At 44.0% G+C, this 24061-nt stretch overlaps 1 protein-coding gene and 1 non-coding gene across 2 annotated transcripts in view; both read left to right on the top strand.

Annotated features, from left to right (window-relative positions):
- Window positions 1–24061, top strand: part of STAB1 (stabilin 1) — a 490754-nt gene that overhangs the window by 460226 nt on the left and 6467 nt on the right. Inside the window, exons 60-64 of the mRNA XM_088482458.1 lie at window positions 5776–5909; window positions 7756–7921; window positions 8442–8548; window positions 9601–9720; window positions 22452–22598. Of these exons, the coding sequence (XP_088338584.1) occupies window positions 5776–5909; window positions 7756–7921; window positions 8442–8548; window positions 9601–9720; window positions 22452–22598 (674 nt within the window). The remainder of the gene's footprint in view (window positions 1–5775; window positions 5910–7755; window positions 7922–8441; window positions 8549–9600; window positions 9721–22451; window positions 22599–24061) is intronic.
- LOC148511915 (U6 spliceosomal RNA) lies at window positions 14087–14194 on the top strand. Its single transcript, XR_015880217.1, has one exon. It is a non-coding gene; the product is annotated as a U6 spliceosomal RNA (small nuclear RNA).

Below are 24061 nucleotides of genomic sequence, written 5' to 3' on the forward strand. Positions count from 1 at the left end.
GAGTCAGGCGGGAAAAGTCGAGCCTGACTCGGCTCGGGGGGGCTCGGGGGGGTTCGGATTTCAGAAATCCGAACCCGCTCACCCCTAAAATGAATACAGCTCTACTTAATGAATACTAGTCTCTCCTCATATTCAACAAAACACATTTTTTATTCCTATAGTCACAGAAATACTAATCAAAAAATAGGTATAAACCAAACACTAGAGTAAGAACAATAATTACATTCATTCTGTTGGAGCCAAAGTTAATTAAAACATGTCAGACCCTCTACTTGTTTTACGCGCTACCTGTGGCCATGCCAACTGGAACACTTAAGGAACTGCAAGTTATATGTGTCAAACTCATTTGGAGTGATGGACCTTTGTTACTTAGTTATTATAAAGTTGTGCAGCTCATCCAACTCTGTTGTTCTGGCATGCAAAACCCAAGATTAAGTGCTGGGTTGATCTGGACAATGAGTTGATTGGTGAACCTTAATATATCCCTTGGCTTCAGAAGTGACATATACCCAAAATCAGTCAATCCATTTTTGACAGCTTCAATAGGAGTCTTTACCTGTTCGATCATCCTTCATCACTTGAGATCCTTTGGACCCTCTTTTACAGAGAGGACGGAATGTGGGCATGGCTAATGAGTGGAAGGTAGTTGGAATCACCAGATCCCACCACATTGTAGGTAGAGATGTGCACCAACCCCCGTGTTTTGGATCTGGATCTCCCCTGGTTTTGGATCTGGATCTAGTTTTGGATCTTTTTCCTTGGTGGTTTGTTCTTAGGTTTTGGTTTTGGATCTGTATTTTTTCCAAAAAAATTATATAAACAGCTAAAACCACATAATTTGGGCCTATTTTTGTTCCTACGGTATTATTAACCTTAATAACAATAATTTCCAGGCATTTCCATGCATTTTTAACCACCTTACAGCTCACAATATTGATTTCACTTTTTTTCACCAATATAGGCCAAAGGCTGCAGCGAGCAATGTCGGCAATGCTCCAAATTGTGCAAAATGTAAAGAAAAGAGATGCAAGATGGAATTGTCCCTTCCACCCACTCTTATGTGAGATATTAAAAAGGACATGCACAGTTTAACAAACCAAGCACTTTAGCGACTAGGACTAACACTTTCGTGGCTGAACTCCTTGGTTTACTTGGGCCCCAACAAAACATTTTTTGGAAGACTACCTTCAATTAGTGGTGGGGATTGCATGTGCTGGTCCAAACTGCTGGTAGCTGATACTGGACTGCTTGTTATTAATTTATAAATTATTATAATTTTGTTAAACAAATTGCATGAACTCGCTGCAAATTATGTAACAGGGAGGAGGTGCCTAGATGGTTAACGTCCCTTCCTCTTCTAACTTTGGCTTTACAAATGGAACAGATGCCTTCACAACTGTTGTCAGAATTTAAATTCATATAATTCCACACCCAAGACATGGCTTTTCTGGCTTTCTTTTTATCATGAGCATTAACTGCTGCCACAGGTAGGACACAAATTTCCCCCTCATCCTCCTTTTGCACTTCCTCCACACTATCATCCTTATTTTTTATTATTTCACCATCTAATACTAGCACAGCCGTCATGGCGTCAGTGAACCGCTGTGAAGCTGGGTGACAGCTGTTATACTTACTTTCTCTATCAAAGGACTGTTGAATAGTCAATTGTTTTTTTAAATTACTACTAGAAGTAGTCTTCTTGGTCCCTTTCTGGGATGAAGATCCACCCCCAGCAGCAGCAACCGGCGTACCACTCAAGGATCCTACGGAGGAATCACCGATAGGAGAGGAGTCAGTCATGCTTATGAAATTGGATGCAGGACTACTTCCAATCACAAATAAGGATGTTGATGATGATGCAGGTGTTGGTGGCGGAGATTGCAGGCGCTTGGATCCAGATAGAAGGGAGCAGCTGGGAGATACTGGACTGATTGTTGTTCGTTTTTTTGTCCCAAAGTTTTAGAATTCGAAGTACCCTTTCCAATTTGATGAATGCGCTGCAAGTGACGTAACAGGGAGGAGGTTACAAGATGGTTAATGTCCTTACCTCTACTCAATTTTACTTGGCAATGGTTACAAATGGCTTGGCAAAGGTTGTCCGGATTTGGGTGGAAATAATTCCACACATGAGAAGTGGATTTTTTTGTCATTTGCCCAGGCATGGCAACAATGGGATCTTTCCCATCATGGGCAACAACTGTTACCTGATTGTGATTTACAGTTTTTGCATAAACATCCCTGGCATCAACATCCTCATCGTCCTTGTTGTTATCACCCACTACATAAACATCCTCCTCATCCTCCTCGTGCAATTCCACAAAAGCATCCTCGATTTCTACGTCAGCATGTTGACTTGTGCTGCTCATCCCCACATTTGCAGAGGGCAAAGTACAGTATTAGAAAGGTCAGGCTCATACCACGGACACACTTGGACTCTCTTCGGAGATCTGTGACTTTTCGGAGACAATTTAAAAAATGTTTGTACCTTTTCTACAAGCAGAAGGGCTTAAATCATCACAACTAGAACCACCAGTCATAAATGAAGGCCAAGGCCTTATCCTTTCCTTGCCACTTCATGTAGTGAATGGCATCTTGCCAATTTTTTGTTTCTCTAAAGCTGACTTAGCTTTAGATTTTTTTTGCTTTAACAGGTTAAAAGTTGATTTTTTTAGCCTGACTGTTTGGCCTGACTTAAGCCTTGGTACATTGACCTTCATAGATGACGTTGACGGCCTTACATCAACATCATGACTGCTGCGGCAGCTACAAGACTGGTATGTGGATCCTGCTCTCCGGTCATGTGACTGTCCTCTATACTCACTGTGGTCTTACAGCAGTGTCACCAAGCATTTATAGCTCAGCTAAGTTGGGGCTAACGCATACGACCACAAACAGAAAAAATTGTTTTGCTTTTTTTCCCACTGGGGGTGAAGAGCACCCCTGAAAGAGGCAGTAGCCCCTTGACAGACAGCAGCACAGCACCCCTGCGCACCTACGTTGCTGACAAGTGTGGCTAACATGCACAGAAAAAATAGTTTGTTTGTTTTTTTTCACACTGGGGGTGAAGAGCACCCGTTATGGACAGAGCACCCCCTGGACATCACAGCAGAACAGCCAGCCCCTATGGACAACAGCCAGCCAGCCCCTATGGACAACAGCCAGCCAGTCCCTATGAACTACAGCCAACCAGCCCCTATGGACAGGACAACAGCCAGCCCCTATATATGGACAACAGACAGACAGCCCCTATGGATGGGCAGGACAACCTCAGTCTCAACAATAGCCAGCCCAGCTCCTATATGGACAACAGCCAGCCCCTATGAACATTAAGCAACACAACTGTAGCCAGCCTCTATGCACAGCAGCACAACACAGCTCCCAGCTCCCTTCCTCTTCACTCTCCACAGCCGGAATGAAAAATGGCGGCGATCGTGGGACCTTTATAGAATCCAAAACCCGCGAGAATCCGACAGCGGGATGATGATGTTTTGCCTTGTTTTCAGATCCGAGTCAGGCGGGAAAACCCAAGCCGCCACGGATCTGACTCGGATCCCCTAAGTTCGGGTGGGTTCGGTTCTCAGGGAACCGAACCCACTAATTTCTAATTGTAGGATACTTTGCACCACTTTCATTCACAGAGGTACAAAAAACACTAATTTCCCTCAGTTCTCCCAGTATATTCAGATCTGCTACATTGCCTAATCATCACTGAAAGTAGCACCCAAGGTAAGTCATTCAAATGGAAAGCACATTTACTTATAGCAACAGATATGCGAAACTCCCTTGATCTGGAACTGTGGGCTAAAATTCTACTAGAGATGCAGGGGCATTTCTAGTGAGGAGGGGGCCCGTGTGCAGTCTCCGACACGGGCCCCCTCATCTCCACCCGACGGCCGGCAGCGCACTGAGCTGTGCACGGCCAGCGCCGGAGTTATAGACTCTGGGCACTAGAGTGTGCAAAAAGTCTATAGTGTATGCACAGGTCACCGGGAAAATGGCCGCGGCGGCCATTTTCCCTGTACTGCGCATGCACAAACGGCTGGAAAATGGCAGCTGCGGCCATTTTCCAGTCGTTTTACAGCGCGGACCCCCGTGCCAACGAGGGACTCGGGAGAGGTAAGTAATATTATGGGTGCAGGGTGTGCGACGTGGGGCCCCCTGGACCCAGGGGCCCGTGTCCCCTGCACCATTATAGAAAAGCCCCTGCTGAGATGCTAAATATTAATTAAGAGTGGCTATAAAAGAAAACACATACAACACTCAGCACTTCCAGCTACTGATGGAGTGATGTGACCAGGTGGACAATTTTATCCACATTTCATGGTGCTGCCCTAAAATTGCCTCTTTTTCAACTTCAATAATTCCACTCATTAACATAGCAGGTATGTCCCACTTGCCAATCACCAATCTGCTTTTATGTGTTCCCCTGTCACAGACTAACACATTTTACCACAGGCTCTAATATATGAATAAACCTTGCCTGGCGAAGTATCACATAACTCACAAGTGGTAGAAAATTATCATCACTTCCTTACAACAAAAGACCATTGGCCAAATATAATAGGGTGAGAGTTTAGAAAATGTGAGAGAAAACTCTCTTATTTTTAAACTCAGTGTAATACGGTCACAGAACAGGCAAACTTGCATGTTTTTCAGACTCAAAAAACTCTCATGATTTAAACTCTCATCCAGGTGTTTCCTGTATTGAAAATACAACTCGATCAATGTATTAGTGTGAAGACCCCCATACATCAGAGATTGATTGCAGCAATCGTGCAATATTCAATCGATTGTGTATAAAAATCTTTCCCTTTTTTAATCGATTGTGGCAATTCTGCAATCTGCAATCGATTGAAAAAGGGAAAGATTTTTATACACAATCGATTGCAAATTGCACGATTGCTGCAATCAATCTCTGATGTATGGGGGCCTTGAGAGTGTTACTGCTAAACTCTCACATTTTCTAAACTCTCACCCTATTCCATTTGGCCTCAAGTCTGGTTTGTTTCCAAAGTGTAGTATGTTACTCTTCTCCAAAATAATGAGTTCAATCACTATCATACTGAGTCCTTGGCACCCTTACTATATACCCCCACTGCCAGGTTCTGAAATGGATGTGGCTCTCCCCTATTTAGTAACCCCCCCTCCCCCAGACTCACTTCCACTTTTCATCTTGTTTGTCATATAGCTGCTTACATAAAAACAAATGTTTTACGTAAGCTCCTCTATAAATGTAGTTCATTGTGGTTAGTCCATTAAATTACTAACATTTCATTATGTACACAATGGCTATTGAACATGCTTCATATTTGTCCATGTCTGAACTGCGTTTTACTGATCCATATGAACTGTTTCATAATGAGTTAAGTAGAGATAAAAAAAAAAATACATAGAAAGACCACCCCCCAAAATGGATCTTAAAATGTTGTAGTATTTCAATGCAGGCGCTAACCCGGGGGGTTCTAAATGCTATTTCTTCCATCTAAACTATGGAATTGTTGTGATTCAAGTTTAGGTTTCTGGGAAGTAGGACCCCCCCCCCTTAAAAAAAAAAAGCACCACTGCTAATTGGTTTCTAGTTACCCTCGTGAAGACAATGGTCAGGTAAAGGAATAGCTTATATAAGGTTAAGGGAGGCAGTTAGTGGACCGGCGGACTGCCGGTAATTCAGTCCCATTCGATTCCTATGGATTATTTATATCATGTTGTTAAATAAGTCTTTCATCTGTCTACAGGTTTTATTACTAACAATACCTGAAATTATTTGTTTCATAGAAAAAACTGCAGGTGTTTTTCACTTGCAATCACCAAAGGGTAGATATAAGCTGACATATGCGGAGGCAGAAAACGCCTGCATGGTGGAAGGAGGCAGCATCGCCACGTTCCAACAGATCTCTGCAGCCCAGCAGGTATACGCATCCTTAATATGATTATGTGGTATGTGTGGGAGGGAGGAGAAATCCCTACTGTATTCTGTTCTCTGACTGCTGAATGCAGGGGTTTATTTACGACACTACTGTTAGTGTTTATACCCGATATCTAATGGGGCAGTGAGACACGGCGAAACATGGGAAAAAAAACAACAGTTAACATTAAACTCTGCATGTGTCATTCAATAACATTAGCTTGCGAGTGTTCCGGTATTTTTAAAGCGGCAATCATTTTAAAAGCAAAACCAGCTTGGTTTTGCCTTTAAAATGGTTGCGCTTTAAAAATATGGGAACACTAACATGAATTTCCGCAGCGGCTCCAGCTTACAACCTATTATATAAGCCCCCATCATCAGTTGTGGTGTAATTCTTCTTCTAAACAGATTTTTGGTCTTAACTACTGGTTTCTTTTGTTTATTTGTAACCTGTAATTCTAAAAATTGGCATTAATGTTAAAACTTGGTGTAATATGGGTTTAATTTTTCTTATAAAAAATTATTTTAACAGCAGAGAAAAATAATAATTCACATTCATAGACTTCATTCTATGCTTTTCCTAGTTATGTAAAACCAGTGTATGTCCATGTATAAGCATGCTTTGTACAAACACTGTTAATGCCTAGCAGTCATTCTGCTCCTGTTCATGATTCATAAAGTGTCTGTCAATGTTCTACTATGTGATAATAACCTATTTCTAGGTTTATTTCACAAACATGTCTGACTAGTGATGTTTCACAAATGTGTGTCTGACTAGTGATGTTTCACAAATGTGTGTCTGACTAGTGATGTTTCACAACCGTGTGCCTGACTAGTGATGTTTCACAAACGTTTGTCTGACTAGTGATGTAAACACAAACGTGTGTCTGACTAGTGATGTTTCACAAACGTGTGTCTGACTAGTGATGTTTCACAAACGTTTGTCTGACTAGTGATGTAAACACAAACGTGTGTCTGACTAGTGATGTTTCACAAACGTGTGTCTGACTAGTGATGTTTCACAAACGTGTGTCTGACTAGTGATGTAAACACAAACGTGTGTCTGACCAGTGATGTTTCACAAACCTGTGCCTGACCAGTGATGTTTCACAAACGTGTGTCTGACTAGTAATGTTTCACAAACGTGTGTCTGACTAGTGATGTTTCACAAACGTGTGTCTGACTAGTGATGTTTCACAAACGTGTGTCTGACTAGTGATGTTTCACAAACGTGTGTCTGACTAGTGATGTTTCACAAACGTGTGTCTGAATAGTGATGTTTCACAAACGTGTGTCTGTCTAGTGATGTTTTATGTGTGTCTGTCTAGTAATGTTTCACAAACGTGTGTCTGACTAGTGATGTTTCACAAACGTGTGTCTGTCTAGTGATATTTCACAAACGTGTGTCTGTCTAGTGATGTTTCACAAATTTGTGTCTGACTAGTGATGTTTCACAAACGTGTGTCTGACTAGTGATGTTTCACAAACCTGTGCCTGACCAGTGATGTTTCACAAATGTGTGTCTGTCTAGTTATGTTTCACAAACGTGTGTCTGACTAGTGATGTTTCACAAACGTGTGTCTGTCTAGTGATGTTTCACAAATGTGTGTCTGACTAGTGATGTTTCACAAATGTGTGTCTGACTAGTGATGTTTCACAAACGTGTGTCTGACTAGTGATGTTTCACAAACGTGTGTCTGACTAGTGATGTTTCACAAACGTGTGTCTGACTAGTGATGTTTCACAAACGTATGCCTGACTAGTGATGTTTCACAAATATGTGTCTGACTAGTAATTTATAGTGTCTTCATCAGTCACATTTTTCCCCATCTTTGTCTGAATTTAAATAGTTGGGGTATCACAGTTGCTCGGTCGGATGGCTCTATAACTGGACAGCAGGTTATCCCATAGTGTATCCCAAAGCAAGCTGTGGGTCAAATCATATTGGAATTGTGGACTACAAATCACGATCAAACAGTAGTGAGACTTGGGACGTATACTGTTACCGTTTCCAAGGTTAGTAAATGCTTCTAGTAAATTAACCTGTGATAAATCACACCTATATCTCTGAGGTCCTGAAGGGGTTCTTATTCTGTGCTGCTGCTGTGGTGCAGGATCCTAGACCATTAGTCTACCATGTATCCTTACCAGGGAAGGACCGGAAGAGGTCCTCAGTGTAGCGAGCTGTGTACATGATGAAGGTCCAGGCACTTGCCTGCAGGTCACTCTGGAGTGAGAGGGCATTAATGAAGTGCTTACCTCATATGGTTTCCCAGAAGACTATCTGCCCTTAAGTTCAGGGCGACTAATGGCACAGCACATACTGTAGAGTGGCAGCTGATGTTACCAATTCTTTGATCCCCTCTCAGTAATAAATAGTTAATTTACACCAAGAGTATCATGGTGGTACATACTAAATGGCTTGGCATGGGTCTTGGCCTTTGGGTTAAAAACGGCAACCCAGTATTAATAAGAATTAACAAATTGTGGAATTTTAAATAGGGTTCAATATGATTATATAATTCTTATTTTCTAGACATACAATGCCAGTGTACTGATGGGTACGTGGGAGATGGGAGTTACTGCAATGGAAACCTGCTGGAAGTTATAGAGGCGACTCCTACACTCTCCAAATTCTACTCTGTGAGTTCTTTGCCTCATACTTGAATGAACCAGAACATGTATCTTTGTTGTTTAAATAAACTGAATGTATGATCAATATTATCATTATGCAAATGTCAATCCAATAGGAACCAGTGATTTACTGATGCGTTTTACTGTGTCCAGGCAATAATTGCACCTTGTAGAAGTGAATTTTGCCATCAGAGTACTTTGTTACATGTGCATGCCGTCTTGCAACTTTTAATAATTTTATTACATTTCTCAACTAGCATAGTAAATGGTCACACATGATATTGTACGCTGTTTGGAGCCCCGTTGAGATTTAGCTCTGTATCCAGAATACAACCAGGTGAAGACATGGGGCTTATGCTGAGTTGGGTGGACGTAGCCCCATGTGCTTAGTGTAAAATTACAAGTTTGTACTGTGTGTAGGTCCCAATGCAGATTTGGCACTTGTGTCTCCTTATGTTTTGAAAGGAGGATCGGAGGAGGGAAGGGGTGTTACAGTATAAGTACAGGACGGGTGTGTTTGTGTAAATGCGTATTCCAGACCTGCACAGAGATGCAGACACACCTATAATTACTTAGCCATATCACTTGCAGATGCCCAAGGGTTGGCGCACATACTTGCTGATGATGATGATGATGATGGTCATCAGCGGGATCGGCTACTGATTTGCTGATTTCGGGTTCACCTGTGAAGCCCTTAGGTTATTTCTTTATTGCTCCAGACTATGTCATGTGACTGTGTGGGCATATTGTAATTTATAATATGTTAATGTCATTCATACATGAGAGGGAACATTACACTTGATGTTATATAGGGACTTAAAGAAAAAATTGTGAATGCATGTCACTATCAAAATAGATGTTAAAAAACTGTTATTGTGCTAATAACCTGGTTGTGTATATATAAGTGCACCTGATGTAAGCATGGTTTATATGCCTCCACTGCGTAGCTGGATGTATCATGAGAAACTAAATACATACATAAATAAATATGCGCTGCAACATTTGATGCATCTGGCTATCTGATCACCTTAATTACCACCTCAATTGCTTCTTTTTTCCAGATGATTCTTGATTATGGCAATTCCAGTGCAGAGGGCTCTACGTTTCTGGATATCCTGTCAAATAGAACATCATTTAAAACCTTATTTGTACCAGAAGACGGCAGCTTTGAGGACAATATAGTGAGTAACATCTAGGATACATCCATCATGAAGCACAGGATATAAATGAACACAATCAAACCTTTAAAAGGCAAAATTTAATGTAAAGAATCCTAAACTTTCTAGTCATGCCAAAGAAGTGTGATATACTAGAGTGTTACGCTTGGGATTACCAGGGGAGTTTATAGGTATATTTCTTGCACACTGAAGTCACATGTTGTTACTTGTCTCTCCCTCTCACCTCGTGTATAGTGCATGCCATGTTCATACTGTGAGAAGTGTTGTCTGTCCCTGTATACTAAGAAATAAAGCATTTGTAAAGTGATAAATTACATTTCTCCTTCATCCACTAGGGGACACTGGAGTTCAAGACAGTGGGGTATAGACGGTGGTAGAGCAGAGCCTGGCACTTTAAATAATTCAGAAGTGTGACTGGCTCCTCCCCCTCTATGCCCCATCAGCCCCAGTTTTTAGAATGTGCCCGAGAGAGCCGGTCGCACATCAGGCTGTCTCCAGCCTTTTTCATAGTTTTTAATTTTAATGTTTATTTAACAAGCATTGAGGACAGGCAGGCTGCTTACTGTGGCAGTCTGCCTGCTACGTGGGAGCCGCCGGGAGGGCACCACACGGCTACTGCAGCCTGTGTCCGGTGACCCTGAGGAGGGGGCAATAACAAATTGAGTCATCGGACTCTGCGAGGCCCGCCACTGCTGACACCGGCATGTGTTCGGGTTCCTCGCCGCCCCCTCAGCCCAGCATCCCGGCCGCAGCAGTCCGTAAGTGTATCCCTCCACTCCTGACTAGCTGGAGTGGTGGGCCAAAAACGCTGGGCTCAGGAACAAGCGGCTATTACAGCCTCTTTCCCCCTGTCAGTAAACTGGCAGTGTCGGAGCTGCTTATGTGACCCGCCGCTGCACTCTGCAGTCAGCGGCCGGGTCTCTACTAGCCACTAATTCCCCCTCCTATTTAATGAGGGGAGGACCGTCTGGCAGTGAGTCACTATAGGTGCCTCTGTGGAGGAATAATTGTAGCCGCACCGGGGCTTGTACCGTAGAAGCTCCGGCGACGGCATTAACGGGGGGCACTTAGACACCGCTTCAGCGTGGCTGTCTGTAATCTAGCAGCCGCTCAGCGGCTGTCAATTATCACAGCGCCGGTGCTTACAAAGAACACCGGCGCCAAGTTAATCTCCCGCGCGGCTGTTATAGGCGCGCTTAAACAGAGTCAGGCTCTCCCTCCTCTTATAAAGAAGGAGACGCTGCACCGCTGATCATAAAGCGCTGACAGGACGTGAGGCGCGCAGTAGTCCTCCCAAAATGAAGATGGGAGGTGTAGCGCCAAATGCCCGCCATTAGCGGGAACGGTAACGAAGTTAGTGCTATTCCTGGTTGTGCGGAGGCGTGGCTTAGGTCCGGCGGCCATTACTACTCCCGGGGAGCAGGTGCCGCAATTGCTTCTAAGCCTCTCGCTTAGTTGGCGCGCAGTACAGCGCAGGTTTACGCTTGGCAGTGCAGAGAGAGGTCTGGGCCCCTGTAGAGGCTGCACCCACTGTAACCTTAAATATAATTCCGCTGCTGCAGCTAGTAGGAGACATGCCTACATGGGGAAGTGTGTGTTTATACATGTATGTATGTGCGGGGCCTTCCTGCATGTGTGTGCATTTGTGTGTGTGTGTGTGTTTATGTGTGTGTGCATGCATGCACACACGAATGCACATATATATATATATGTATATGTGTATATATATGTGTATATATGTATATAAAATGTCTGTTATTGCCAGTATTGTCTACTGAATTGATGGCGCAGTGGAATACGCTGTGCTGTGTAGAATCTGTTAAAAAAAAAAAATGTATATATGTATAATCCCCTGTGCATAGCAGTAGCATATATGGGCAGCGGCAGAATCTAGATAGAACCTAGTTTGGTCTCTATAATAGTATACTGCTAGAATAGATTATGCTGATGCATACTGAGTGAATTACAAACCTACGCACGCAGTGTAGCAGTCTTCCTGCTTACTGAATACGCAGCGGCAAGGTCCATATAGAACTTGAATGGTGGTCAGATTCCACAATGAATTGTTAGAAGAGAGAGCACTGCAAAACAGTCGGCCCCATAACTATCCTAACTGCTGCCCTACGTCATTGTGATGTTACTGTGTAGAGGATAGTTAAAACCATTTTACGATTGTCTATCTCAAAATGGCTGCAGGAGTCTGTTTGATTAAGTTTTAATCAGTACTCCTATTAAAGAGCAGCACCTCTACATATCATGGGACCCGCCGGCACTATTATAGAGTGAGTGTCTGGGCCCCTGACACTAACTCAGGGAGGAACATGCCGCAGCCTAATACAGAGGCTGTGTCCGTGTCACTTGCCCTCCGCATGATCTGCCGATTGATCTATGTCTGTGTCAAATAGGCCTGTATACATCAGTATACTGCACTGAGGTCGTCTCTTTGATTCCCACTTTGAAAAAGCGGGTTCAACTGGAGCTCAACTGGCTCACCCAATAAGGCGAGTACACCAGTGACAGAAGGGTCCCAGGATCAAAACCAGTCTGGGACATCACGCTGTTAAAATATCCAGGCCCCTACGCCGTAGCAGAATGACGGCCACACGCGGCACATGAGCAGTCTCCCTGCGTGGAGGTAAGCCACATGTATGTATATATTTGTTTTTTGTTTTTTTTTATATACATAAGCCCTACTTTAGAACATATAAATATGTCTGGAGTGAAGTTTGTCCTGGGCTCAACCAAGGTCTTGGCTCAGTTCATTCCATGGCTCTACCTGTTGCTCATGTTAAATATTATTGTCACCTATTGATCTTGATGTAGGTACGCGTATAGTATCGCGTATAGTATCACTTCTTATCCTTACCGTAAAGGCAGTGGAGGATCTGTTATCAGTTTTGTCTGATACCTAGCATATTTTAAAAGAAGGATCCTGCGATTGGAGACTGGACTCTCCTGATGCGGTAGTTTGGTACAATAACTATATCCATATACCGTATATATAATATGGTGGCTCTATAGCCTAGAGTCATGTTCTGCAGCTTACATTGTGATAGTCACAATTCCCTCAGGCATTGCTTCTAGTATGGACCCTATGCATGTCCTGGGGCCTTCTTGTATGTCCACACATGTATATTGTGGAGCAAACTATAGGACTCTAAGAATGCAAGATATATATATATATATATATATATATATATATATATATAATATAGCATGCTAATCTCCTCGTGCAGGGGTCTGACAAGTAAGTTTCCTATATTGGTGCTAACTCTTCCTTTCAAAGAGATTGCCTTCTCATGCAACTATGTTCTCTGGGTGTACGTGTGTATATATACTGATATATTCACATTCTTTGTATGAATATTTACTAATAATTTAACCCTAACTGGGGTTATCGCTACAGATATATCCTTCTTTACTTGGGATAATTAAGGCACTCTATGTCTATGTACAGGTGCCTTTCTCAGTATAGGTTCTAGTACTCAAGATTATTGTTTTGTCAATATCTCAATTAAATAAGGCTATAAAGTGGCCCCTAGATACACTTCATATCAGTACATGGGGAATCCAGGTTCTACACCATCCTCAGGACCTAATTGTTTAAATGACAACAGACTGCAGTTACTGCTCCTGTGCCTGAAGGCCTAGGGCCACCCGCCGAATAGGCGGGGTCAGGCCTGGCTTGATTAGATGGGTGAGTATCAAGTAAATCCTTGGACCTGCGGTTCAATTTTGAATCCTTCACGTTGTGATCACTATAACTTTCAAGGGTCACTGGTGGGGATCCATCATCAAATATGTAATATTTCTGTGTGTATCTTTACCGGTACAAGGTCTTATTTAAATCCGCCTTTTAACTAATATGCACTTCACCATTATAAGTATGAATGTACTGATACACTAGCAGACCGTATTTAGGGTATATGTATAATCTCTATATGTATACACATCCCTAATGTAACAAGCTCAGGTTTAGAGTCCTGTTGTACAAGCTTCTTGTCTCCACTAACATTTTGCTAGTTTTCTACAGTATTTCCTAAGACAACATCGCCAGACTGAAGTCCGTGCTGTAGAGCATTGCTTTTAGCCCACTGAACTACTCTCTATACCTGACGTGACGGATTGCTGTGAGAGGGAAAAGGTCAGTGACATTCTACATAGCGTCTAGAGGGCTTCTGGTTACTCACAGGTAAGCGGTACCTCACTAATTCCTCGGAAGAGGCTACTATTTCATGCAACCTGGCATTACAAGTCTCCCGTCTGCACCCTAGCTGCAGTCCTAGCAGCCATCCGCTCTCATGATCAGTTGGCTCTACTACACTTTAGAGCTTTCCTGGCGTGTGGGTGCATAGTTCCAACATTGAGAGTGCTCGCTTCAGCAGCACATATTCTAAAAATTAGAACGATACAGAGAAGATTTGCATAGCCCCTGCGCAAGGATGACACGCATTTTCGTGAAGCATTCCATACTTAATTGTCACTTTATTCTACTAGAATTTGTTGGAGTTATAAAGGACTGTAGCACTTCTATGGGCTAAGGCACTTCTTTACATTAAAGTGTGCGGTCATTCTGTTCTGCATTGGGAGCCTGATTCCTGTTCAGTATCTTTGAATATTTTCATCACACTGACAGGTACCTGATGGGTACCTTTATGGTTGTCCTAGTTCTCTAGCCTTGCTGTATGGGATGCTTCTATATATATTGGTAGCTCTCCCTGGGTGGCTGTTGCATCCGTGTTTTTTAACTGCCTGGGTATCCGGGTTGTTTTTCATACTATGTTCGGGCCAGCAGTTTGTACTGACTACGCACTTCCATCATGAGGGACGTTGTCTGTTGTTTGGGGTCGTTGCTGTGGTTTTCTTTTCAGGCCGGCACAGGGCGTGTGCCGTTTAGCCCCCGCCTGAGGCGCCCCATACACGAGTTTGAGACCCACCCCAAGCGGTAGTGACCTCCCTATAGGCAGGCAACTGATAAGCTGCCAGACACTCTGCCAGTGGTCAGGTATGGGGATTTATTACTGCAGGGTTTCCGTTGCTGTTTGATCTCTCTGTTTCAGAGTGGTGGTACTGCTGCCTGACTCTCTGAAAGAATTGAGACCACAATTCCTTTCAAAACCGCCTCTGCCTCATACCCCGTGGGATCTCTATTTGTTGGAGACTTCCTTCCGCTGGTTGACAACCTTGTAGTAGTTGGGCCTCAAGAATGGTCCAGGGCGACTGTTCGGTCTTCACTTTTTCCTCCCTGTATACTCTTGTTAGGAGTCTGTGGACAGGATCAGCTCTGTATCTGTAAATTGGTATTCTTATACGTATATCTATATGTATTCTGTCCAGCACTGCTGGAGGTCTGCTGTCGGCGACTTATACAGCTTCCTATGTTCGACTATGGTTCGGACTTGGTCTGTTTTCAGCTGGGTTTATGCTGCTTTTGATGTTTTCATCTGCGGGTGTTCTTTCGCTAGCTGTTGTTCCATTCGAATTACACTGTAAGTTGTGGAATTTCTGTGCTTGTTTAGCAGGGAGTTTTGATTGTCTCCTCTGCTCTGCGACACTTGATCCTCAGCTCTTGCCTTTCCATTGGGCCTACGGTTCTTGGCGATCCTGGTTTTCGGTTTTGCCAAAGGGTCTGTAAGTTCTCCGCAATTCCCACCCGGGAGGTTGGCTTTGGGACGTCCCCACTGTCTTGAACTCCAGTGTCCCCTAGTGGATGAAGGAGAAAACAGGATTTTGGTACTTACCGATAAATCCCTTTCTCCGATTCCACAGGGGACACTGGACGCCCGCCCAGCGCTGCATACCTGCCGTGTTTTTTTTAGTTCCTTATATGGTTGTGTGACTGCATGTGTTCCCTGCAGTGGGTTCCTCGGTTCTCCTTCAGTCGGTATTGTTCCGTTCTGTGTTCATCTCCTTCTCCTCATTTTCCTATTGTCCTCCGTCTCCTCTCGGGCTCAGTTCTTAAACTGGGGCTGATGGGGCATAGAGGGGGAGGAGCCAGTCACACTTCTGAATTATTTAAAGTGCCAGGCTCTGCTCTACCACCGTCTATACCCCACTGTCTTGAACTCCAGTGTCCCCTGTGGAATCGGAGAAAGGGATTTATCGGTAAGTACCAAAATCCTGTTTTTGCCAAGATAATATTCTGAGATTTAAAGTAAACACAGATGAGGAATTTAAATTGTTCTGTAACTTGCAGTACTAACCATGTGCAGTCTGAGGGGCCCAGCTTGCCCTAACTCATTTGATATTTGTCAGTGGGAAGGGTATCCAAACCAGGATGTTGCCTCAGGCCCATGGGGTCTTTCTTAATTCAACTATTGTAGATGTGACTGTTGCTCAAATGAGCCTCTAAATGGTGAACATGCCAGACTACATTCACCATTGCCTGAAGCTAATATGTAGAGAAATAACAGAACACTTTCTATGGTTTTATGATGGTAATGGGGTCTTGAAATTCATATCAGAAACATTTTACTCAAATAAATAAAAGTTCAGTACTTTAACAGGGTTGGGTATGGGATCCCAGCGGTCAGAATCCAGACGCCAGTGTGAAATCCTACATTAAATCACACTACGTCTGTTGACGCCACGTGGACGCACAGTGCACGCAATGTATGATGCATACGAAATACCTTCCTATATTGTAACACTAACTGTATGCATAATACAGTTGCTATCTCTATATCAAAACTATATTATAAATTACAGTGCAACATATATATATTGCAGTATAATAACCTTTATGTGAAAGCAAGTAAAAACACACACACCAGTTTCTATGATCCAGAGCACAAAAGTAAATATTGTATTGAAAGAATATATAACATTAATATTACAAGCTATTCAGTGGTACAATACAGTTCAGGAAAGAGTCAGAGTTACAATACCAGTATAACTTATGTTGGCATGCGCCCCCCTGGAATCCAGAGTACAGTTGTCACCAGATGACTGGTAGAAATATAGCAACTACCACTCTGGATCCGAGGAGCCTAATTTATACTGTAAAATTATGGGTGTGTATAATTTAAAGTTGTGTCTCCTTCCATTGGTTCAAGGGCGGGACGTCTCCAGTTCACTGGGGGTCATTGGCTGATTCAAGCAGTGGGTGATGCTTAGGCTCAGGGTGTTGTGACCGGAATTTACCACTGGATTCCCTCCAATAACTAATTCGAATCAACCTATTGTTATAAACTATATTTAAACCTAAATCCGGCATTGCTAATATCTTTTTTGCCACAATGTGCGATAATCTATTTGCAAACACTGGATTATTGCTACCATAATTCTGCACATTTTGACCCCAAACACGATATTAATAGGTAATTTTATCCCTGAAATATAATGTATTGCGTGACCCACAAACACTGGGATTTATATCATACATTGGACATGTAATATAAATGTCTAATTCTTCCTATATACATATATACTGAAATTTCTAAAGAGTAAGATAAAGGAGAGGTTAGTTTTACAAGAAATGCCTCAAAATGCATTTGGATATATCTAAGTTAGAAGATTTAATGTGTGGCCAATTAAACCAATCAGCATGGCCTCAAGGGGGAGCCTTGGTACTGCAGCTAGCTGGTATATTACTTGCAAAAATCAAATATATCTCTAGGAATCTGAGGATTGAGAGACATCGCTAGAATCATCATATCTCTAATTGCTATTTTAAAATCACTGCACATAAAATATATATATATATATATATATATATATATATATATATATATTAGGGGTGAGCGGGTTCGGATTTCTGAAATCCGAACCCCCCCAAGCCCCCCCGATCCGAGGCCGATCCGAGTCAGGCTCGACTTTTCCCGCCTGACTCGGATCTGAAATCGAGGCAAAATGTCATCATCCCGCCTTCCGAGTCTCGCGGGTTTTGGAACCTATATAAGGTACCCGCGTCGGCGCCATTTTCTCACTCGGCTGTGGACAGTGAAGAGGGAGGGTGGGAGTTAGGGCTGGCTGGGCTGTGTAGTGCAGAGTAGTGTTGTGCTGTGCTGTGCTGCGCTGTGCTGCTGCTGTCCACTACTTCAAAGTCCATAGGGGCTGGCTGTGTTGTGCTGTGCTGCTGTTGTTAATAGGGGCTGTGTCCACTACTTCAAAGTCCATAGGGGCTGGCTGGACTGTGTTGTGCAGTCAGTTCTCCATAGGGGCTGTGTCCACTCCAAAGTCCTGTGCAGTGTCCCAGTCCTAAAGGGGTGCTGTAGTGTTGTCCAGGTGGTGCTCTGTCCATCAGGGGTGCTCCCCCCAAGTGCTAAAAAAATAATATTTTTTGTGTGTTTGTGAATTGTGTGCGCAGTAGCCGCACGTGCATCAACAAAGTAGTGCCAAGCGTGCGCCTGTGTCATAAGTAAAGGGCCGGCTGGCTTGACCGTTAAAGGGTGCTGTAACCCCCAAAGTACACTCCAGTCCAAACCAAAAAAAAAATTATTTTCTGTGTTTGTGAATTGTGTGCGCAGTAGCCGCACGTGCATCAACAAAGTAGTGCCAAGCGTGCGCCTGTGTCATAAGTAAAGGGCCGGCTGGCTGACCGTTAAAGGGTGCTGTAACCCCCAAAGTACACTCCAGTCCAAACCAAAAAAATATATATTTTCTGTGTTTGTGAATTGTGTGCGCAGTAGCCGCACGTGCATCAACAAAGTAGTGCCAAGCGTGCGCCTGTGTCATAAGTAAAGGGCCGGCTGGCTTGATCTATAAAGGGTGCTGTAACCCCCAAAGTACACTCCAAACCAAAAAAATATATATTTTCTGTGTTTGTGAATTGTGTGCGCAGTAGCCGCACGTGCATCAACAAAGTAGTGCCAAGCGTGCGCCTGTGTCATAAGTAAAGGGCCGGCTGGCTTGACCGTTAAAGGGTGCTGTAACCCCCAAAGTACACTCCAGTCCAAACCAAAAAAAATAATATTTTCTGTGTTTGTGACTTGTGTGCACTGTGGCTGCACGTGCATCAACAAAGGAGCAGCGCCAAGCGTGCACCTGTGTCCCATAAGTAAAGAGCCGGCTGGCTCATTTCTTAAAGGGTGGTGTAACCCACAAAGTGCACTACTCTCCAGCAAAAATAAAAAAATATTTTCTGTGTTTGTGTGCGCTTTAGCCGCACGTATATATCAATATAACATAAATGGAGGACCAAACTTTCTCCGATAAAAATAAAATAGGGAAAGATCAAGAACCACTTCCTCCTAGTGCTGTTGCTGCTGCTGGGAGTTGTTCATCATCCCAGAGAGGAAGTAGGAACATCACTACTTTTACTAAACAATTGACCCTCCAACAGTCCCTAGCGATGAGGATGAAGTACGACAGCAGTCATCCTGAAGCAAAACGTATAACTGAGGCCTTGACTGCTATGTTGGTGTTAGACGTGCGTCCGGTATCCACCATTAGTGCAGTGGGATTTAGACAATTGATGGAGGTAGTGTGTCCCCGGTTCCAAATCCCGTCTAGATTCCACCTGCATCCTCAAAGCAGCAGCGACAAGCGTGTGTCTGTCTGTTAAAGGATGGTGTAACCCTCAAAGTGCGCTCCACAAACAATAAAAATATTCTTCTTCTTTTTTCTGTCTTTGTGAAATGTGTGGGCTGTAGCCACACCTGCATCCTTAAAGCAGCAGCGACAAGCGTGCGTCTGTCTGTTAAAGGGTGGTGACACCCTCAAAGTGTGCTACACAAACAATAAAAATATTCTTCTTTTTTCTGTCTTTGTGAATTGTGTGGGCTGTAGCCGCACTTGCATCCTCAAAGCAGCAGCGACAAGCGTGCGTCTGTCTGTTAAAGGGTGGTGTAACCCTCAAAGTGCTCCAAAAAATAAAAAACTATTTTTTTAATGTGTTTGTGACTTGTGTGCGATGTAGCCGCACGTGCATCAACATAGTAGCAGCGCCAAGCGTGCGCCTGTGTCATAAGTCAAGGGCTGGTTTGGACATCTGGTCCGGACTGAAGGACGTGCCAACAATTTCTGACAAGTCTACTGTCACTGCATATGATACTGTCCTCAAAGCAGCAGCGAGAAGCGTGCGTCTGTCTGTTAAAGGGTGGTGACACCCTCAAAGTGTGCTACACAAACAATAAAAATATTGTTCTTTTTTTTTCTGTCTTTGTGAAATGTGTGGGCTGTAGCCGCACCTGCATCCTTAAAGCAGCAGCGACAAGCGTGCGTCTGTCTGTTAAAGGGTGGTGACACCCTCAAAGTGTGCTACACAAACAGTAAAAATATTGTTCTTTTTTTTTCTGTCTTTGTGAATTGTGTGGGCTGTAGCCGCACTTGCATCCTCAAAGCAGCAGCGACAAGCGTGCGTCTGTCTGTTAAAGGGTGGTGTAACTCTCAAAGTGCTCCACAAAATAAAAAACTATTTTTTAATGTGTTTGTGACTTGTGTGCGATGTAGCCGCACTTGCATCTTCAAAGCAGCAGCGACAAGCGTGCGTCTGTCTGTTAAAGGATTACATCGGTGACAGCATCCAAGTAGGCATGTCAGACAGTCCGTACCTGTACTGGCAGGAAAATGAAGCAATTTGGAGGTCCCTGTACAAACTGGCTCTATTTTACCTGAGTTGCCCCCCCTCCAGTGTGTACTCCGAAAGAGTGTTTAGTGCAGCCGGGAACCTTGTCAGCGAAAGGCGTAGGAGGTTGCTTCCACAAAATGTGGAGAAGATGATGTTCATAAAATGAATTATCAACTCTTCCAGGGAGACCAGCCTCCAGAACGTACAGAGGGACCTGTGGTTGTGGATTCCAGCGGGGACGAATTAATACTCTGTGAGGATGAGGATGTACACAACACTGAAGAGGGTGAGCAATCGGTGGATGAGGAGGATGAGGACGACATCTTGCCTCCGTAGAGCCAGTTTGTGCAGGGACAGATTAATTGCCAGCTTGTTTTGTGGGGGCCCAAACGAACCAATCATTTCAGCCACAGTCGTGTGGCAGACCCTGGCGCTGAAATGTTTGGTTTGTTAAAGTGTGCATGTCCTGTTTATACAACATAAGGGTGGGTGGGAGGGCCCAAGGACAATTCCATCTTGCACCTCTTTTTTTTCTTTGCATTATGTATAGTTTGGGGCCTAGTTTTTCAAACTGCCATCCTGTCTGCCACTGCAGTGCCACTCCTAGATGGACCACGTGTTTGTGCCGCCCACTCGTATCTCTTAGCATAGTCATCCAGCTACCTCGGTGCAACCTTTTGGACATAAAAACACTATTGTGAGGTGTGAGGTGTTCAGAATAGACTGGAAATGTGGAAATTAAGGTTATTGAGGTTAATAATAGCATAGGAGCAGAAAAACCCACAAATTCTGTGATTTTAGCTGTTTTTATGTTTTTTTTAAAAAAAATACAGATCCAAAACACAAAACCCAGAAGCCAAAACACGGAAGGGTGGTTTTGGCAAAACCAATCCAGATCCAAAACACGAAGAAAGATCCAGATCCAAAACCAAAACACGAAAAGTGGCCTGTGCACACCCCTAATATATATACTGTGTATATATATATATATATATAGTAGAGCAGGCAGTACTGCAGTGTGCACCACGGCGAGTATATTCCTTGTTATTGGAGTGCCTACCCCTGCTGTATTATATATATATATATAGTTGATGCATTTCTCTTGTTTGACCATGGTTAGTAAGCAAGTTTTCCTGCTTATCTCATAAGACAATGGACTGGCCACTCGTATACACAGGTGTGTGTAGGCATTACGTATACTTAAGACCTGAGGTGATCATAAACTAGTTCATTCAAAAACACATTTTATGACACCATTGTTGTTTGTTCCAACCTGGGCCAGCAAACATGATTCTGTGAGACTATGCCAGTTTAATGCATAAGATTTGGGATATAAGTCATTATATTTTTATTTAATATATTTAATTTATATCTGACTTTGACACCGGCATTAGGACTGGGTCACAATCCCGACAGATGGAGGGAAGTACATTACCCTTCCTCTGCCCTAACCCTCCCTCTCCGCAGCCTAAATGTAACCCTTCCCCATAGCCTAAACCTAAAGCAGCCTAAACCTAACCCTCCCCCCCTAGTGCCTAACCCCTGATCCTCCCCCTAACCACAATACTTACTGTCAGGATCCGGGGGTTAGGATGTCGGTGCCAGGATTCTGACTGGTGCCGGGATGCCAGCACGGCATCCCGAGAACCTGGATAACTACATCCTATTTAACATATTGTGTATAATAATAACACTGATCCCAAAAGGCGCTTTAATAGATGAGGAGGCACCATGCAGCAAGCCTCCTCACCGTGCAGTGGGATCCACAGTCTCCATATCTGCACTGGCAGGACCAGGAGTGGTTGTGTCCGTGCGGCCGCCCCACTGCCCTATTTTAGCTCTCGGTGGCGCAGCCAACTTTCCAGCTATGTATTCTGGAAGATGGCACAGTGCCAGAGTCTTTGCTGTGTACTGTGGTCTGCCATTTTTGCAAATACATATCTAAAAAGTTGGTTGCGCCGCCAAGAGCTAGTGGGCAGCCACACAGACATTAGCGAATGGGTATTACTGACTGATACATATATTGAGTAGGACTCTTTCCATAATGCATTTGGTGGAATGATTGGGTGCAGTTATCATACAATCCTGTAGGTGTACAACCACTTTATTGTTTCCACAGATGTCCCTTTTAAATGTTGGTACACAATTCATCTAATCCACTGTACCTTCTGCTATACTGATACCTCTTCCATTTATACTAGTAGCTTATTTTTTTCTTTTTCAGACATTAACATGGCGGGACTTGGAGCATCACATATCCAAACTGGACATACTCGTTCCATACACAAATCTTACACATGGGAGTATGCTGCTTTCTAAAATAGGATATAATCTTTCCATTTCAGAATCCTCTAATTGTACCCAACCTCTGGTAAGTAGAAGGCACCAGTATTGTATTATCTGGTAGTGGATGATAAACTGGCTTTATCATTGTACGTATAATACATTAACCAAGAGTGTCCTCCTCATTTGCTAAAAATCTGCCAGTTACGAGATTGCCAGTTTTCAATTTATTTCATGGGGATGCAGCCATAAGGTCAACATTTACAATATCGGCAATCATAATGTCGACATTGTTGAAATGTCGACATGCAACATGTCTATGTCCTCGGAATGTCGACATGTTCACATTAGGGTTAGGCTGCAGGATGGGAAGGTTCAGCAGTGTCCACATGATGAATGTCTAAATCACAGGTTCTAAAACTCGGGGCCTGATTCAGAGCCGGACGCTCTGACCAGAGCGCTCGCTCTGAATCAGGGCCCTCCTACCTAAAAATGGAGCGGCCTCTTGGACGCTTGCATAGCTGTGGGTAACCACCCACAGCTTATGCGAGCGTCCATGATGATGGTCGCGATGGTCAAGACCATCGCAACCATCGGGCTTGCGACGAGACCCTGCGGTAGGGTCTCGCTGCCGCAAGCCCAGGAGTGCTTTTGGCTCTATCCGAGCCAAAATCACTCCCACTGACATCACTAGTGATGTCAGTGGGGCCGGCTCCAGACGGAAGGCGTTCCCATGGGAACGACTCCGTCTGGGCAGCAACGCCCCCGGCACGCCCACCAAAGGGGGCGTGCTGTCAATCACCATCGACAGCACACCCCCTTTGGTGCGAGACCCATAGCGACAGCTTGGATGTCGCTATGTGGGTCTCGCGCATGCGCACGACGTAGCTCCCTCCGTCGTGCGCATGCGCATTAGGGCACCATCGACCCGCTCGCGAGCATCCTGCGCTCACGAGCGGGTCTGAATTAGGCCCTCGGTCCTCAGGACCCCAAACAGTGTATGTTTTCCAGGTCTCCTCATAGAGGGCTTGATTCACTACGGATCGCAATTCTCCTTATACGCACGCACCGAAGTTGCTAATATCAGCGGTGCTATTTAAATGTTTGCATTCACACTGCGATCGCATCCTGACATAAGGACACCCACTTCCCCTTACTCACATCCGTATACTAGCGGAACATAGCGAAATAATCGGTAACATCAAGTAATTTCTTACTCAGAAATTGCTACCAGCCACACAGGCTATCAGTGCTTCGGCTGCTTATGGCCACGCAGTGGATAATTTGTACATGAGCCTGCAACAGCGTTGAAACACAGACACGCCTGCATTCGCCCGACCACACGCCCATCACCACCCACAAATGGTACTTCCTGTCAATCTCTCTGCTCTGAGACTGCGTAGCCTCTGCAATCGCATTTCCCATCGCAATTGCTAGTTCTCGCACTGCAGTGCAATGCATGCGCAGTACGCAACAATCGACTGATTACATGCGCATTAGCAACTGCTTTCCTTGCTGAATCAGGCCCAGAATCACAAGTGAAATAATTAG

The sequence above is a fragment of the Taudactylus pleione genome, unplaced genomic scaffold (assembly GCF_031769625.1).
Source record: "Taudactylus pleione unplaced genomic scaffold, aTauple2 ptg000289l, whole genome shotgun sequence".
NCBI lineage: Eukaryota > Metazoa > Chordata > Amphibia > Anura > Myobatrachidae > Taudactylus > Taudactylus pleione.